Source organism: Urocitellus parryii, chromosome 6 (genome assembly GCF_045843805.1).
Source record: "Urocitellus parryii isolate mUroPar1 chromosome 6, mUroPar1.hap1, whole genome shotgun sequence".
Classification (NCBI taxonomy): Eukaryota; Metazoa; Chordata; class Mammalia; order Rodentia; family Sciuridae; genus Urocitellus; species Urocitellus parryii.
Window position 1 is genome coordinate 198,377,217 of NC_135536.1, and position 18,858 is coordinate 198,396,074.

General features: G+C 49.2%; 1 protein-coding gene across 2 annotated transcripts; it reads right to left on the minus strand.

Annotated features, from left to right (window-relative positions):
* Window positions 1-508: 508 nt before the first annotated feature.
* Ythdf1 (YTH N6-methyladenosine RNA binding protein F1) lies at window positions 509-16,085 on the minus strand. 2 transcript variants are annotated; one of them, XM_026407821.2, is made up of 5 exons: window positions 15,970-16,085; window positions 15,325-15,349; window positions 14,232-14,311; window positions 5,457-6,977; window positions 509-1,882 (listed from the first exon to the last, which is right to left on the minus strand). In XM_026407821.2, the coding sequence occupies exons 1-5, from the start codon at window positions 15,994-15,996 to the stop codon at window positions 1,856-1,858; spliced, it is 1,680 nt and encodes a 559-aa protein (XP_026263606.2). In that variant the 5' UTR covers window positions 15,997-16,085; the 3' UTR covers window positions 509-1,855. The 2 variants fall into 2 exon arrangements, with proteins under 2 accessions (XP_026263606.2, XP_026263605.2); XM_026407820.2 differs by lacking the exon at window positions 15,970-16,085 and having other exon boundaries at window positions 15,325-15,683.
* Between the last annotated feature and the right edge of the window lie 2,773 nt (window positions 16,086-18,858).

Consider the following 18,858-nt stretch of genomic DNA (forward strand, 5'->3'; position numbering starts at 1 on the left):
TGTGATACTCAGGAACTGCATCTGGTGTCAAAAAAGGGCAGATGTACACTTGGGTGTGTCAATTACCTCACAAAGAAAATAAGCTGTGAACAAACATCAGACCTACTAAAACATAGAATTACTAGAGCACACTGAGGTCTGTGACATGAAACACACATACAAGGAGGACCAAAGGCAACAGAGGGATGTAGCAAGCAGACAGGGAACCGGAGCCAGGAACTTGTGACTTCTCACACAGTGCTGTGCATCTGCAAATTCTTACAGGGTGCTGGGGGCACTGAAGTTCCACTTAGCTAGAGCTTTACAAGCTCCTCTAGACTTTCAACAAAAAATAGGGACAAGTGAAGTTTCAGCAGAGTTTCTTCTCAGGAGACCCTCAGTTCCCACCACCAGGCCCGAAGGAGTCGTAGGCCTTGGGAAACACACTGCATGGAAAGCAGGCCTCTGCTAGCTCCACAGCTGCCACCCCAGAGGCAGGGGTGAAGGACCAGCACACAGACTTGCTAAACAGGTGTTTATTAAGGCTTGTATTCTCCTAGAGGACAGCGATCCAACGCCGTCCATGACTCCGTACAGGCAGTAACAACTCAGAGCAAGTGACACGTTCTAGATACAAGTCTAAATAATACAGCTTACACTTTAACTCAGAGGGTCTTTTGGAGTAAATAGCTTCAGAAGGTATCTGCTCTCTAAGACAGGAAGGATCCTCTACAGCGGGCGCGTGCAGATTCGGTGTGCGAGGGTGGCGGGCATGAGCACCACTTCCATGCTGGACTCCAACTCCAGGCGGCGAACTCCAACAGGCCCTCACTCCACAAAACATGACAGCAAATTCGTTTTCTAAAAGGGTTTTTGTGTGTGGGGGGTGTTTCAGGGAAATTTTTTTGTTTGGGTTTTTTTTTTTTTTGCTTTTTTTCACCCATTCAACAGAAAAAAAAAAAGACACAGTGAATTTACAGTCGGCGGCATCACCCATCACACTGTCTGTACCACCAAATCCTACTTTTAAAGCTCAGTATTATTGGTACAAAAACTTAAGATGACATCGGAATTCTCAAGTGAAAAAAAGGGGGAAATTAAAAATGACCTGCCAACAACTAAGAACAACTGAACACTGACCCAGACCTAAAACGCCTACCTAATCCTCGGCAGCGGATTAGCCAACGGCAGTGGGGGGAAGTGGCCAGTTCTGCGTGGGCAAGGCATCAGGAAGGATGGCTCTTCCCAGGACACAAACGTGGTCTCCACGTTAGAAAAATCAAGACTTCTCTCTCTGTCCAGCAGAAAATCCAAGTGGACAGATCAACATTTTAGAAAGATAATACAGATAGCAAAAATGGCAAATCAATCGCAAGAGGGTGATCACTAATCTTTGATTTCGTGCTGTGAAGATTTTAACAGCATACTCTATCCAATAAAACCACCCATGTGTTCTTACATTTGCTATAAAACAGTAGAGAGGAGAGAAATAAAGTCTCCTATGGAAACAATAAATGACTGGATACAATAATAAGAACATAATTTCTGCCAAAATTAAAAAAAAAAATCTTTGGGATGTATTAGGCTTTTTGTTGTCTTTAAGGATATTTATATTTTGCATTAGGTCAGTCTGACTGATAAGCTGACAAAAAAAATACTTCTTTATTAGTGAGTTCTACAATATTATAATACATAGAAAAAATACAAATGAATGCAGACCCATCTGGCAAAAATGAACTACAAAGAAGGTAAAGATGCCACAACTCAACCCACACAGGACGACACACTGGAGCTGACGCCGAAGACAGCACCAAGCATACAGTTTTAAACTCTGCTTTCAAAGGAACTGCTAACCACATAAGAAACTGGCTTGTCCTTATTGTTTGTTTCGATTCTGCCGTTCCTGTAAAAAGAAAGAGGAGAGGAATTTAACACACTAAGCAACTGTGATGGGCAGGCGAAGCCCCACTTAGGTGAGGCCAAGGCTGCCCTGGGTCAGTCACAGACCTGGACCTGTGCTTCCTGCTCAGCAGCCTGGCCACAATCAGCACCTATGCCCTGAGCTACAGAGGGACCAGGCACCTCTACAGAGGGAGGCACTGAGCTCCATCCTGCCCCTCATGAGAGGACCCTCTGAAAAGTCCCATGGGTCCACACTTTGTCAGCTCTCCCTCACATCAATGCAATGCTACATGGAAATACAAAACAACGTGAACCTCGAGGAAGGAACATGTAAAGAAGACTTGAGTGTGCCAGTTACCCAGGAGATGTGCTTCTGTATTTTCTCTCATTTAAATCTTCCAGAGACTCAGAAGACATAAAGTCTATCCAACTGGCTAAAAAGGGAGCTCCACGTCACTTGGCTAATGAAGAACAGAACAGGAGGATAAGCAGGAGTCCATCAGTTCCGGCCCTTTCCAACAGCTCAAGTCTCCTGTAATACCACACAGAACACTGACCAATGTGGGGCAAGGCTCTTCCAGCCAGGCTTACCTCTACTTCCATAAAAACAGCAATCTTCCAAAGCATGCCTGACATGGGTTTGAGATCTACATCCAACTCTTTCCCAATTGTGTCTGCATGGCTTCTAATCAGTGGGTCTAGGAGCCATCTCAGTCTTTCCTAACACGCAGAATCTAAACTCAGCTCTTGACATGAAAAGGGCATTCCCCTCATCTGCTGCAGATTGACTAAAGCACAACTTCAGGTTCCCCTCCTATATTCTGTGTGGCTTCTGTTCTGAGACTGAAGTGAACCTGGGTAAAGGAGAAGGGTGGACAGCCACTCTGAGAGTTAACATCTCCTCCCTACCCTCAAGTGCACAACTGGAGAAAGGAAAGACTTGGGGGCTAGGATTGTGGCTCAGCGGTAGAGTGCTCGCCTAGCACAGGTGGGGACCCAGGTTTGATCCTCAGCACCACATAAAAATAAAGACATTGTGTTGTGTCCATCTACACCTAAAAAATAAATATTAAAAAAAAAAGAAAAGAAATACTCAGTCTTCTGTATTCCTTTAGGCTCTCTTTAAGCAAGTTTTAATGCTACCAGCAAAACATCCAGGAAGCAGACTTTGCAGTACACCATCTGCTCTTAAAAAAAGCAGCATTACTCATCAAACCTCTCAAAGAGCTGACAGAGGAAGCACATCTCAGCCTTAGAGGAGCATACTAACATGCATGTATGCATACTTATTCTTAAGCTCCCTCCTTTAACCCTCCCTACTGAGAGGATCTGGTATATGTGCAGATGACAGGGAGGGGGGCCTGCAAAAGTATCTGCAACAGTGCAACACATGCTTGTGGAGCACACAGTCTTCACTTTTTAAGCACCCTAAAGGAGGACTGTTTGTAGATTTAAGGACTTGGTCTCATACAGCTGCCATGAAATTAAGTGCTTTCCTAAGTCAGTAAACTTCCAAGTTGGACAGGGGAGCTTTGTAAAAATGTTAACTGTATTGTACTTTCTAAACATTAGGTACCTTTTAAGTTACAACAACTGGAAATCAGTGAGGTTTGTCATGATAAACAAAAGGTGGGTAAGTTCTCAGACACCTTGAGATCACCTGGCCAGCAGAAGACACTACCCCAGAGGGAGGAAGGGCTCCTGACTCAAGACTCAACCCCAGAACACCTAGGGTTCTCACACCTGGCAAGCAAAGCTGGGCATCCATCAGTGGAGGTCTACCATAGAGCATTACATTTCTCTATACAGACAGTGAGCTTGGAAGGTACTGAAATTCCACCAGAACCAGTACCAAATCAGAGTTCTCACGCATCACTTTCAATAATAAACTAATGTTAATGGGGAATCACATGAGTATACAGCTTTTTGTTCTAGCTGACATGGTCTGTGGGAGAGGCACTAGTTCCTTCCTATGGTGCTCATAAAGCAACTCAGTTGGACTGGCCAATGGAGCACCCAAGGGGTGGGGGATCAAAACAGACCCTAACCACAGGCAGATGCCCACAGGCCTTGCCAGTCGTTCAAAAGGCTCAACCTGAGGCTGGACACAAAAATGCAGGGTCACAAGTTGTTATAATGAAAGTTTTAGGACACTAGCATTTTAAAAACACCAACCAGTTCAGGGGTGGAATTTTAACCTTAAGCTCATCACCAAACTTTGGGACCCAATGCACTTTAGGAAAACCCAAGTATTCAGTATTTAAGAAAAACCAAGCGCACGCGCACACACACACACACACACACACATACACATACACATAAAACAGCCAGCTGCCCATTTAAAGCCAGATCTGTTCTAACCCTGCAAATTCAGCAGTTCAGCACAACTGTGCATTGTATCAGCAATGTTCTGCCGGATGACAGCGGTGGCACAGAACTAACCTGACCTGTGATGCTGCAGCCACCTTCATCTGTGCAGGTGCATTTTATGATGCCCACAGAACCTCAAAACTGCTCAAACAATACTTTCCTCAGACTCTGACCCACTGTCAGGTGATGGCTTCGCTGTAATTGATACCCCAAAAGCTAAAATACAGAAACAAATGACCCCCTCTTCAGGCATTCCACTCTTTACTATGAGGGTAACCTAATGGTGCCAGCACAATGGCACTGCCAGGACCCTCTGCACGCTGCTCTGCTCCAGACACTCAGACATTTGCATTCATTTGAGCAACTCCTCCTCCAACACAGGAGGCTGACCAACTGAAACTCCACCAAAGAGAGACAGCCTCAGGACGAGCACTCTCATGAAGAGAGCTCTGCACATCATATCAGGTCCTTTCTTCTGGGGCCAGCATCTGGGAGTATGGGCACCTGGGCCCTCCCCAAGAGAAGCCACACTAGCTCCAGGGAGCTATAAGGTTCATATGCCAGGAGCTTCACTATGGGCCCAGCAGGCAATCAGGAGCACCTCAGATATCTGGATCTGAACACGTCTATTTAACACTGTGACTCCAAGCTTGCCCCTCCCCACCACCCTCTTAACTATTTCGATGGAGTGGGCCAAAGCTCTTAAAACTGCAGGATACTGAGTTTCTAAAAAACTGGTCAGACTGGACCAGACCTTTCAACTGCTGAGGGAAAGAGCCCTCAGGCAGGTGGGAAACCAAAGTGCCAGCCAGTGCCTACAGCAGCCTTGCTGGCTTCTCCAGTACCACGTGAACACTGCCTTCCAAGTGTTCTCCACTGAGATCACCATTCAGAAAGAAAACAGGACAAAAAGGGTAACTTCCTTCAGGTTCCCTGTTACCTTATGTGTACAAAATGTTCCCTGCTACCATGCTTCTTAAAAACTGAAGCCATCAAAAGTTATTTGGTGACATCTCCCAGTAGCCACTGTAGGGAAAGTTCGTCGATGCTGCTGGCCCCCTCTGGATGCCTGGCCTGCCCAAGGCCAGCCAGGCAGTCCGTCACAGATCCCATCTGCTTCCTGCCTGGCTGCTGCTCAAGCCACCTTCCACATGCATAGAAATGAGACACCAAGGGGTGCAGCAGGTGCCTGAGACACCACTCACCTTGCGCACCACCTCCTCCTCCTCCTGCCGCTTCTCATAGTGAGAAAAGTCATCAAAGATGGAGGTGGTGTGCTTGTAGGAAGCAATAATTCTCAGCACTTGTTTGGCTTTTTCTAGGGGCACCTCCTGTGTGTCTCGGGAGTTTGTGACCGGTTTGTTGTCGTTGTTCTCTAGTCTGATGTGCCGGAGCTGGTTATTGGGCACGTCCTTGACAAAAATCCACTTCACATCAAACTTGCCCTTCCACTTGTCCTGAGACCAGACCCCAGCACTGGTGCCATAGTCCACAGGAGACTTCATCTCCGCCACCCCGCAGAAATGCCCACTCCCGTTGACACTGAAGAGCAGGTAAACAGGCCCCTGGCTGTTCACAGCACGGAAGGCGCTGTCCAGGCGCTTGTTGCCATGTTCCGTGCTGCACCAGATGGAGTACTTGATGGAGCGATGGATGTCGTCCTCAGAATAGCTCTTTATGATGAACACCCGCCCGCTTTTAAGGTTCCAATCAAATTCTTTAGGGTTGTAGCTGTGGGCGGCTTTCAGTTTCTCAAGGACGGGGTGGGAGTCTACACCAGGGGCAGAATTAGACTGGGAATTTCCAGGAGAGTTACTATCACTGCTAGCCCCTCCACTCTGCCCAAAGGCAGCATTTCTGTTTCGAGGGGCGACCCAGCGGGTTTGGGGTGGCTGCTGAGGACTCTGATACTGTGGAGGGGCCAATGGGGGAGGCTGAGCTGGGAGAGGCTGGGCCACCTGCAGGGGCTGTGGGGCAGACTGGGGGGCTGGTACCTGCTGGGGGGCTGGGGCCTTCGGCACAGGCCCCTTGTTATCCCAGGTGCCGATGTCCATGTTATGTTTTATAGGTGGAGGAGGCAGGGCACCCCCGACTACAGGCCCACTCTTTGTTTTCATTTTAGGCTGTGGTTTTGCAGGCTTACTAGCAATAGCAGCCCAAGAGGTTGGTTTTGAGACTGGCATGTTTACATTTGTCCCACCATTGCCAGAAAGGACACCTGTCAGTGCCACACTACTGACAACAGAGCCCACTGTCTTGACCGCAGAGGTGGTAACATCCCCGATCTTTAGGCCAACCATGCCCTGCTCCAGGCTGTTCATCCCAGGTGCCTTATTAAGGGTATCACTGTGAAAACCTGTCTGCCCATCAACAACCGTGCCACCCAGGGAGCTTGGAGGGTAGGTATAGCTGCTTCCATATGCAGAGCTCTGGGTCTGCTGCCCCTGAGAACCACTTGCCCCCCATGCTGAGAATGCAGGGTTTTCAGGGAAGAAGCTAAACCTATGCTGATACATGCTGTTCCCCAGGCCTCCCGGCTGCCCAAAAACAGCATCGTGCATGAAATGATGGTCTCCGTTACTGAGCTGCCCATAAGTGGTGAGGTATGGAATTGGAGGGTCCCCTGCGGTGGACCACGGCGCCTCATTGAGGGAGTAAGGAAATCCGATGGATGGTGGATAGTAGCTGGACAGGTAGGGATCGCTCATCGAGGGGTAACTGTTACTCTGTGAAAACAAACAGGGTGACTAGTTAGACTGCTACTACATGAGGACTGAACCTGCTGACCACTTCTCACACAGGCTGCACATAATCCAGCCTGACACTGCACAAGTGACTCATTCTTAATGGAGCAATAAAGACCATCAACTCGAGGACAAAGTCAGGATCCAGAGAAATTAGTAACAAATATCACCCAGGTGACCATCTCAAACACCAAGCCTCACTCACAGTGATCTAAGCTCAAGTTCAATGACTGAGCTGAGCCCACTAGAGCTAGCTGGACAGCTCTCTCCTCCTACCATCAAGCCTGACCTATTTAGAGGAACCCAGAGTGGGGAATTAACCCATCCTGCGTGATGATGCTGGCAATATCAACAGACAGCAGCTTTGACAGGGCACTGGGATATTTATGGAGGTTCCAGTTCACTGAGCAGTTAACATGCCCCAGGTGTCCCTCCTCTAGGCCTTCATACCTACTTCCCACAGTTGACCTCAGCACTCCTCACCACCCTCAAGGGCTGCTTCAGAGCAGTACCGGAAGACACTTCGCTGTGGAGCAAAGCACCTGTGTAGAGGTGCTAAAGGGGAGGTGCCCAGTGTTGAGGCCAGAAAGCACCACTTATTATCAGCATTTCAGAATCATCTCTTACAATGAAATAACAATTTTTTCCCTATAATGAAAATCTTTGAGATTCTACAAATGAGACACTATCGATGTTGTGTAAGACAAAAAAACTCAAGCTTATCCTCCCTTGAGAGGATTTCAATGGTTCTGGCCCCTGTACTGCAACCTCCCCTCCTATACCCCCACCCAGCCAGTCCTCAGAACAGCCTATACAGCCAGGCCAGGCAGGTGGAAAGCCTAAATGGGGACCTGCTTCAAGAGGGATGCCTGCATGGACACAGGACAAACGGGACAGTTCTTCCAAAGGGAAGCCAGTGCTCCTCTCCACCCTGAGCAGCTACGATCACCTCCATAGGCAGAAGGGCAGAGGGAGGAGAAGCCCCAGGGGCCTTGGAACTGACCCACAGGACACAGACCAAGAGAGTCACGCAGTGAGGCCAGGCACACCCAGGATATTCAACTGAGATGAGAAATGTGTAATGATTTGAGGTGACATACATGCAATAGGACACTCCTGAAAGTCCACTTGAGGTACCACAAACACAAACGCAGGAAAAGCCCCTCCAACAACCCATCCTGCTCACTATAGAGCAGGCAGCCCTTGGCTGCTCCCTGCCACTACTGTCCAACTCACCTTGGTAACATGGTTCAAGCACGTCACCACTGAGCCCCCAAATCCTAGAATTCCTGCTCCTTTAGGATTTGAAAACAAAGGTCCTAGCTACTGTTCCCCTGCAAAAACCATCACACCCCAGAAGAAGGAAAGGCATGAGTTCAAGAAGAACCACAAACACACAGAAAAGGCAGGAGTGAGGCAATGAGGCCAGCAAGGAGGGCCTTGCCTCTCCTCTCTCCTGAGCTCTCAGCTGTGGGGTAGGGAATAAGCCAAACAAAGCCGCAGCTCTCCTGAAGACTGTGAAACTCTTCAGAAGAGAGCCCTTTCTTCTCCTTTTTTAAGAGGCGCTGGGGATCGAGTCCAGGGGCGACCACTGAGCCACATCCCCAGCCTTTCCATTTTTTAACTTGAAACAGGATCTCAGTTGCCCAGACTAGCCTCAAACTTGTGATCTTGCTTTAGCCTCCCAAGTTGTTAGGATCACAGGTGTGCACCACCATGCCAAGTTCAACAGCTCTTTCTTAAACATTTAATTCATACAACAAAAGAAAAAGATTTCTAATTTCCAGGTAAGAGGCTGTAGTTTCCTAGAGCTCCCTAACAGTGCTACAAGGCCCACTGGTGGCTGTCAAAACCCTGAACCATGCCCTCCCTCCACCTCTAGATAAGCTCTGCCAGCAGGCCATCTTCCAACCCTTCCCACTAGCACAGAGACCTGAGGTGCTATGGGTTCAATTTCAATTTTTATCTCAAGCCTACTGACAGCCCACTTTCTATGACCTCTGCCATGCCTCCTTCCAATCTCTGAAAATAAAGCAGCTAGTTATTCTGCAAAGCTATCTAAAACAGGCCAAGTACAGAAAAACACCTGAAGGTGATGCTCTTGCACTCTACGTGCTGAACACTGCAGTCCATGCCGCAAACCTCCCCTGGGAAGAGTGGTTCTCAGACACTGTCTGAGGGGCACAGGCTGACTATTCTGGTCTCAACCTCAGACACTGGCTTCAAATATGCCCTTGAGCTGTGCCTGGGCGATTGATAAAGCACCCAGAGCCTATCTTGAGTCCTCTGCCTCCCTCTGTCCTGTACACAGCCAGGCACAGATTAGCATTCATATTGGCAAGTGCTGCAGGTAAGACTGGTTGTGACCCAGACCCTCCCCAGCTTGGTGGCACCACAGGGGAGTCTAAGCTAGGAATATGCAAGTTTCTTCAGCAGAGGCACAGCTGAATAAGCTGATGCTATGAAAGCAAACTCAATGCTTGCTCCTCACACACGAACACCTCTGAGCAAGCACATGTGGGCCTCCAGCGCCCTCCTCAGGATATAGTGGGTGCTGCCACATCCAAGACTTCTAACCACAGCCCTGGGTATGATAGGACTGCAGACAGACAGACTAGCACATCTTCAGTCAAATCAGAGCCACTGACAGAAAAACTTAGCTCTTCACTCTTAAGGGTCCTCCCTCCAGATGAATTAAGAAGTGATAAACACCTCAAAGAAACAAATTTTAAATAACCAGTGACCATTATCCCTAGATCATTAGAAACACTGAATAAACAGAGAAACCATAAACCTACTCTAGAACAAAGAGCAATTTTCCAGCTTCCTCAGGTTTAATTAAAAAAGACAAAACGAGCCGGGCATGGTGGCACACACCTGTAATCCCAGTGGCTTGGGAGGCTGAAACACTAAGCAACTCAGTGAGACCCTGGGCTGGGGATGTGGCTCAGTGGCCGAGTGCCCTAGAGTTCAATTCCCAATACCCCCGCCCCCAAAAAAGACAAAACAGAATATAAAAATGCCCAAGGCCACTTAACCTGGAGCTGAAACACTTGTTTCCACTATTCATTTTCCGGAGAAGGAAATTCTAAGACAGTTGAAACACTTTAATTTCACAAACATAAAGTGACTCAGCATCATAGGAACTCAAGAGAAGCAGAAAGGTCCCTCCTAAGCCCAAGATGAACAGAACACCTGTCTGCACAAGATGAAGCAGGTACTTAATCAAATCACATTAATTATGTGTGGGCAATGCTGAAAACCGACCCAGTGACAGGATCCTGGAACTGCTGACCAGAGCCAACAGAGCCAGCCAGGGTAGCCTCACTGCTTCAGCAGTCTTAGATGAGTCTTGAGGATAGAGAAGATGTTACAGAAAAAAACTCAAGCCCTGAGCACTTTACTCTGTCATTCTTCCTGTCTGTCCTGAAGGCAGGTGCTTCTGAGGCTCAATTTCAGCCCTTCAGATGGTTGGTCAACCTGCAGAGACAGCAGCTTCCAACACAGAATTTCTGCATCTGTTTCAGCAACTCACCAATAAGCACCCCTCTTTTCAGATGAACTGCTGGGAAGCAGTCAGATGGCAAATCCCTATCTTCCTAGTGAGCACCACCACTAGACCTTCTAAGAAAGCCCATATTGTTCAGTTGCAGCCACAGAAACCTATGCAGACCTGGGTGATTAAGCATGTGTCTGTTGACCCTTCAGGTCCTGGTCCCACTAGAATCACCTGGACTTAGCATTAAGACAAAAGCCAAATTTCTGCCAGCTTTATGCACTGAACAGAAGCCATGGACACCACGAAAGGTCCAGCATCAGATGAAAAAACCAACCAAACCTTGGGTGATGGGGTGAGTGTGAAGCCAAAAGCTTCTCCAAGGTCAAGTACAGAGGTACAAACTTCAACATAACCACACAGGACAACACGTGAGCAACAGCATACTCAGGGACTCTTAAGTGACACCATATGATACACTCCAGGTCTTCCTGAACTCATGAAATCACCCCACCAGCCTTCAAGCAAGTGATCACAACAACATTCAGCCCTTTTAAAAGAAGACTTGATTAGGGCTAGGGTTGAGGCTCAGAGTTAAGAGCATTTGCCTATCACATATGAAGCACTGGGTTCAATCCTCAGCACCAAATAACTAAAACAGAAGTGTAAAAAAATTAACATTACATATATCAACTTGATTAAAAGCATAGTCTTCCTAAAGAAGTTCAGAAAAGACAAATCACCAATTATCAGTCCTGGGACTCAAACAGGAAAATTTATAAAACTTTTTTTTATAAAACGAGTGTTCCATGAAGAAACAAAACCTCTCAACGTCCTTACTTTCTGTTCCTGTCAGGTGTGACCAGGCAAATGATTGTGTTGACAACCAAGCACTTTAAATGCAGGTGCAGGTGCCACCTCCCCTGTGCCCAGGTGCCCTTGCTCATTTGTCAGTGCCAGTCAGAGGTCAAAGCACACACGCTTCAGTGGCTGGTACAGGCCTGGAGGACACAGTGTCTCCCGAACCGGGCCATCACTCAGGCAGTGTCTTACACTCTGAAGGGACCTGCTCTGGGTCCTCTCAGTCCTTATATTTCAAAAACAAACAAAACAGCAAACTAGAAAGCCTGAGCACATCTCCTTCAACAGAGGACAGCCTGAAGCCCCTCACTGAGCCTTTTTGCTCCCCTCATTTCCAAAAAGGTTATGGACACACATCTTCTGTTATAGACCAGGGTGGAACCACAGGGCAACACAGCGAAGGCCTCTCTAAGGCAACAGCCCCACTGCAGCCCATAGAGCCGCACTGACCTATCCAAACACATGCTCTTTGAACTTCCCAAATCACTCCAGATTCACAAAATGAAGCAGCACAGTGCACCACACAAACCATACGATGGATGCAAAGCAAGGGTGAAGGTAGACCCACGACCTTCAATGTTGTCATGGCTCTGCCAACAGGCCTGTGCAAGCTACGCCACAGCCACGAGCTCTCACACATTAGGAACTCCTTGACAAAGCTGCCACACACACAATGCTCGCGCCCAAGTCCGTGAGCACTGAGCATACCAACAAGGATTCTGAGCTCATTTCTTCAGCCACAAAAGACCTCTCTTCTGGCTAGATGGTCACCACAGCACAGCTCTCGTGTGAGAAAGCAAGAGAGAACTTTTCTATCTCAGCAACCTGCATCAGAAGAATTCAGCAAGTCTAGTGGCAGTAACAATTCCAAATGACTTATGGCCGAAACAATAAAATAAGGAGAATCCAAGGCAAGGAAACAAAAGTCGTGGTCCCACATGAAGAAGCAAGCAACACAAAGACAAAAGCATAGACATCTGCGGAATACCTGCAGACACTCACAGAGAGTCCTGGCTCTACATCACAATCCTCCACCTGGACAGACTATGGTCTGACTGGTCCTCAACTACTTTACCTCTGAATAACAATGAGGACTGAAGAGCTCTCCCTTGCTGTGTGCTTCCTGCCTTGTATTAGAAGCTGTGTATTTCTAGAAAATCTGCTATCAATCCACCAGGAGCTTAGATGTACACTCAAGTATGTGCTGATTGATCACCCTGCTAAAAAGTACACATCTTAACATATAGAATGCAGGAACCATTTTAAAGCTGTCCACTGGTAACCTCAACCTAATCAAAAGTCTTTATCCATGGCTGCTCAGAGGGCAAAACAGCCACTGACAGTGGAAAATAATCTACTCCATAGTTAAGAGAAATCCTTCTGAACAATGTAAGAGCTTTAATTTTACAAAAACACATTTCAGGCTGAGCATGGTGATGCACGCCTATAATTCCAGAAACCAGGAGGCGTGGCAGGAGGATCACCAAGTTTGAGGCCAGCCCTGGCAACTTAGTGAGAACCTATCTCAAAATAAAATAAATAAGGCTGAGGATAAAACTCAATGGTAGAGCACTTGCCTAGCATACACGGGCTCTGGGTTTTATAACCAGTATTGCAAAACACATATGTATATATATGTATGTGTACACACATACATACACGTGTATATACACATGCATATATATATATGTGTGTGCATATATATATATATATATATAATATATACACACACATATATACAGACACATAATGAAACAACCTGTCTCCCCTTGTTTTGGTTAAAATTTAGTACGTATTATTACTATAAGAATAGTAGAAAGTAAAATATTTTCAAAAATAGGTCTATTTAACTTCTGGTCATAACTTTTGCCCAAAAGTCCATAAATGCTAGGTCAGTTCTGCAACACCCTGTCCTGCCAGAGGAGGGACAGACTGTCAGGGGCCATCAAGAGACTTGGTGGGTCAAGGTTCCCTCTGTACAATTTCCCAGGCTCATAAACTGCAGACTTGTTAAATGCATTGGGAAAGAAGAAGATGGAGAAAAGCTCTAGGATACTTTAGAAAAGGGCAGATAAGAACAACACTGGCAGGCTAGTTTCACCCCACCACAGGGAAGAGGCAAAGCTTGGTTTCATTCTGAAACAGGCACTGTACCTTTTCAAAGTGGCAGATATTAAGGCTAATCCTAAATTTCAACTTGTTCAGTGGTTTTTAACCAGGACAATTCTGTCCCCAGGAGACATTTGCAACTGTCACTACTCAAGTGGGAGTGCTCATGGAACCTAATGGGTAAAAGCCAGGGAGGCTGGGGAACATCCTACAATGCACAGAACAGTCTTCAAAGCAATGGTCTGGCCCCAAATTCCAGTGCCATGGCCAAGAAATCCTGAAATACCTAAGGAAACAAGGCAAATGTGACTTGCTATTTCAAACAAAAGGAAGTTAAAGCACAGGGAAGGCAAGCCACCTGAGAGCTAAGGTTCAAGCCCAGGGCAGGAGTCTAGCTCCACCATCCAATGCTTAGCTACTCTCCTAAGCCACAATTCAATCCTACAAAACTGAAGACAACATGCCAAAAAGCTTCAGCAAACTATGCACGACCGCACTCCACAAAAGGCACTACACCTCACACAAGGATTCTACCAGCACCCAAGCCCAGTAGAGTGCTACTTCCTCCAGGGGAAACTACCTGTGTCATACTTGTGCCCCAGGTGGAATAAGAGAAAGACTTCAAAGGAAATCTTCAAGATAAATACTAATATTAACCACTTCTTATAGTTTCTAATTTAGGATAATAAAGTAAAAAATATGACAAAAAATGTGTTACAACTAATTATAATTAATTTAAAAGTAAGTATATGCTAACAAAATGAACTCACCGGATTGGACTGTCCAGAAAGGTAGGGCTCAAAGTCATTGTCATGAACTGTATCCTTCTGATGCAAAGAACCATTTTGTACTAGAACAAGAAGTTGCAAACCATTATCAAGTTTTAAGATTACTTTTAAGCATGGAAATCAAAGTAACGTCTATTTTCATCAATTTCTATGAGAAATTGATTTTATTTAAAATGAGCACAATCAATATAAATCTGTTTTCACATCTAAATAAAATGGTGATGCAGACTTTCATCAATTTAGGCTACATTTTTGTTAATGATATAATTTGGTAGATGTGACAAAATGTAGGTGCAAACAAAATACAAGGAGTTCACAACCAGATTTTGTTGAAACTGACAAAGTCTAAGAAGATCTAAGTGGCGCCAACAGAGAATGTAGCCTCCATATGTCCAGCTTGTGGATGTTCAGCTGGGAAGGGGCTGTAACAGAAGCTCACCATTATCTGGCTCTCCCCTTACTTTCCACTGTTACAATGCTCAGCCAGAAAAAGAAAGGTGAATAAAGCACTGGGCCTTTTCCAATCTTATAACACGATGAACCCTATTTGGTTGCACCGGAGTAACACGCTGGTTAAAGCAGTCTTGCAAGTAAGCGTCAAGAGTCGCCTACAGGCTCTCACAGGAGTGCACTCTGGGGCTTTATTCCAAGCAAGAACACAGGAGATGAGAGTAGACTTAGGAAACAAGGGAGCAGATGGTCTACAGGCGATGGTCTTAGCTGCCTCTCTGGGAGAGCCAGCTAAGGGCGGCAGAGGACTGGTTACTCAGCCCCTGGCCCCTGTGCTTGCCCTTTGAACAGTGCCTTATCTCCTTCCCTTTCCCCCATCAAATCAACAATCTTCCAGTGAGAGGGAAGGGCTGCACTATTCTGAGCACCCATTTATTTACTTCTCCTTGAAAAGCCTGTCTTTGACCAGTCAAATCTCCAGGAAACGGAAAGTTTCATCTCCCATTAGCTGCCAGGAGGAAAGCAAGTTTCCGGTTCCAGACGTGGCTTGTGGACCTTCTCTTGCCCAGGCAGGGCAGCCCGTCCTCCTCCAATGCCCGCATGGCCATCCTGGAACTCTCCTCACCTTTATTATCTTGTCCTTTTGTTCTCTGCATCGCCGCAGGCCGGGAGGTGCGAACAGACACAGCCCAGCCCGGAAAAGGAAAGACAAAGTTACTCTCCAGCGAACTCTCTCTCCTGCGGCCCCGCTCCCCGAACCCCAGAACTCGGGACCCCATGTCGGACCCTATGGCCCTGGCCTCGCAAACCGAGTCAGGCCCCTAGGTCCTCGGCTCCGGCCCCTCATTCCCAACCCTGCCCTCCAGGTCCTCGGCTCCCGTCCTGCATCCCAGACCCTGGCCTGTCCAGGTCCTCAGCCCCAGTCACGCATCCCCGACGCCGATCAGGCCTCCAAGCCCTCGGTCCCGGCCACGCATTCCTGACCACGGCTAGACCTCCAGGTCTCGGCCCACCCTCGCAACCCGGAACCCTGCATCCAGGTCCTCGGCCCCACCCCCGCATCCCCGACCCCGGCATCCAGGTCCTCGGCCTGGCCCCGCGTCCCCTATCGCGGCCTGGCCTCCAGGCCCCCAGCCCCGCGACCCTGCCTGGCCTCCAGGTTCCCTCCTAGCCCCCGCGACCCTAGCCCTCTGTCCCGGCCCGCGGCTCGCGACCCCAGCCCCGAGACTCAGGCCCGCCGCCGGGTCCCGCCCCGCGCCCGCCCCGCTACCTGGGGGTCCACGCTGGTGGCCGACATGCTTCATGAACAGCGCGGCGCGGGGCGGGCGCCGAGGGCTTGGGCCTCCCGCGAGGCCGGGCCTGTCGGCCCGCGCACGCGGCCCCGGGCCCCGCCGCCAACTCCGCGGGCGCGGCCGAGCGCGGCGGCGGCACTGGGCGCTCGAGCCGGGAGCGGCGGGCGGGCGAAGGGCCGGAGCGGACAAGCTGAGGGGACGCCGACTCCAATGGCGGCGGCGGCGGGGATGAGGCTGCGCGACGTCAGCGCGCGGGGCAGGCCGGGAATGCCGTCGGGCCGCCGCAGCAGCGCATGCGTGCGGCCTTTTCACGAGCCCGATTTCGCGCCTAAGTCCCAGTTTTGCGCTGCGGGGCGGAGCCACTCTGAGAAGGAGGGGTAGAAAGTCACGTGGGGTCCCTGCGGCTGAGCCGGCGGAGCAGGAAGCAAACGGCGGTGGCGGCGGAAGCTGTGGCCCCGTCTTGTACCTACCTCGCCTTCTAGGCCTGCTCAGCAGCTTCGGAGCCCCAGTCGGCTTCCCTGGCTGCTCTGTGAGTGGGCTCTGGGGCCTGCGAGGGGCTTGCCCGTTTACTACCAAGGCCTGTGTTGGGTTCTGGACCCCTATTTCATCACAGAGAGGAAAAGAAAATTTAGCCATGCTCTCTGCAGAGGCCTTTTGTTTTCTGTTGAAGGATGGACAGTACCTACCTGGTTCCAAGTTCACGGAGAAACCTGATTCCTCTTTCCCTGACCTAACAGGGTCTCCAACATGGGCGACCCTTCTGGTCAGGCGTTACATACCAGCTCCTGTCCTACCATCCTCCACTCTGAGTCCAGAGCCCTCCCAGGTTTCCAAGTAGGTTTCTATTCTCTGGCAGGTGGTGCATCTTCAGATGATCCAGATGAATCCTGTTCTTATCCTGCTGAAGGACTGATGTGGTTCAGGCTGAGGTGTCATGCCAGTCAGGGGTCCTGGGAGTGCTCACAAAGCAAACCAAGGCAATGCACTGAGCAGAATGAAGAGCACTAGAGAGGATCAAAGAGAGGCTCCGAGCCTGGGCATCCGGATCAACCTGGCCCCAGCCTCTCTTATCACTGCAGGAGGAGGTGGAGATCAGCCCCCAACTGGTCTGCCCCTGGGGAAGACCGCTGCTCCCAGTTTTGCCATTTCTGGGTCTCCCTGGGCCCCTGCCTGGCCTCAACCTGGAAAACACAGGCCTAGCACAAAGCTAGCAGGGTCACCCGATGCCCTGAGGAGGAATCTGGATGCTGATGTGTTCAGGCAGTGGGCAGTTCCTGCCAATATGGAGTCCATGCTTCACTGGGTCTGAAAATATGCAGTGCTTGTCCAGAGTGCAGCAGACACAGGGATCTGCACTGGCACAGATGTGGGGACACAGCAGTCTTTGAGGACCAGAAGCCCTGCCTTCCACCCCTGTGTAGTGAAGCTGGGACCCTTGGAGAGGGGCCACAAACATGCTTCCAGCGGGGCTGGGGATGTGGCTCAAGCGGTAGCGTGCTCGCCTGGCATGCGTGCGGCCCGGGTTCGATCCTCCAGCACCACATACCAACAAAGATGTTGTGTCCGCCAATAACTAAAAAATAAATAAATAAATATTTAAAAAAAAAAAAAAAAAAAACATGCTTCCAGGGAGCCTGGTTACTCAGCCTTCTAGAAACCTCTGCCCTCTTCCTCCCCGCAAACACATGCCTCAGGCAGAATCATGCAGTGGTGCCAGGGGTTGGGGGCCAAGTAGCCAATTACAGGTCCTCCAACCTTGTGGGGGCTCCTTTTCTTCACCCACCAATACCCAAGCAGCCTCAGGAAGCCATGCTGGTCCCGAGGGAACACCATTCAGAGTTTAGATGACTTCTTTGATAGGCAAGCCCTGGGGCTGCAGGACATTGGGGCTGAATTAGTTTCTGGGGACAAACATAACAAAGTGCCAGAGACTGGATGGCTTAAGAGAATAGAGATTTAGTTTCTCCCAGTTCTGGAGGCTAGAATCTGAGATCAGTATAATTGAACTAAAATCAAGGTATGGACAGGGTGTTCTTCCTTCAGGGACTCTAGGGAGAATCTTTGCTGCCTTTCCAGCCTCTACTGGTGTCCAGCACCCTGCATGCGGTGGCTTCCAACCCTGCCTGTCCCAGTATGAATGAATGACCTTCCTCTCTCTGTGTGCCTCCCATGAGGACACATATTGGATCTGAGCTCACTGCCATCCAGGATAGCCTCATCTGCAGAGAGCCTGTTCTGAATAAAGCCACATTCACAGGTTCCAGGTGGACATGAATGGGTGGGGCACTCTGCAGCCCACTCCAGGGATCACAGGTGAGCAATGCTGACAGGAAGATTCTGTAGTGGAGCTCCTGGGGCTGAGTGAGCTTCACCCATGTATTCGGACAGGAGGATCAGCCCCTTCAACCTGGAGCCCCAGTCCCCACCATCCAGAGAAGGGGCCAGTGGGATGGACACTCCCTAACCCACCCCAGGCTGTGCCCACCAGCCCTACACGCTGGAGGGCTTCTGCTGATTCAAGAGAGGGAGAGTGTCAGCACTGCTGGAGCAAGGGCATTTGGGGTCTCGACTAGCAGGAATGGTGTGTACAGGTTCAGGGGTGCACAGCTGTAGAGTCTTCTAAGACCCCTTGACCAGCTTCAGGGGGAGGCCTTTACCTTGGCCAGACCTGTGGTCGCTGGACAATATCTTTAACCACAGAGGGCCACAGCCACTATAAGACCAAAAGGGGAAACTCCAGGCTCATCCTCCCAGGACAAGCAGGCTGGAGCCATGGGATCCCCAAATGACACAAGCTCAGTGCTTTAGAACCGGCCCCATGGTCTGTGCTGGGACCCACAGGCCTTCCCACTCCCAGGACACTCAAG

Excerpts from the sequence above, each read along its gene's own strand:
- Ythdf1 (XM_026407820.2), bottom strand. The coding sequence starts at position 15,478 with ATGGGGTCCCGAGTTCTGGGGTTCGGGGAGCGGGGCCGCAGGAGAGAG. Across the intron at positions 14,312-15,324 it reads AAAAGGACAAGATAATAAAG|TACAAAATGGTTCTTTGCAT; the intron begins GTGAGGAGAGTT and ends TTCTTGTTCTAG. Across the intron at positions 1,883-5,456 it reads AGGAGGAGGTGGTGCGCAAG|GAACGGCAGAATCGAAACAA; the intron begins GTGAGTGGTGTC and ends TTCTTTTTACAG.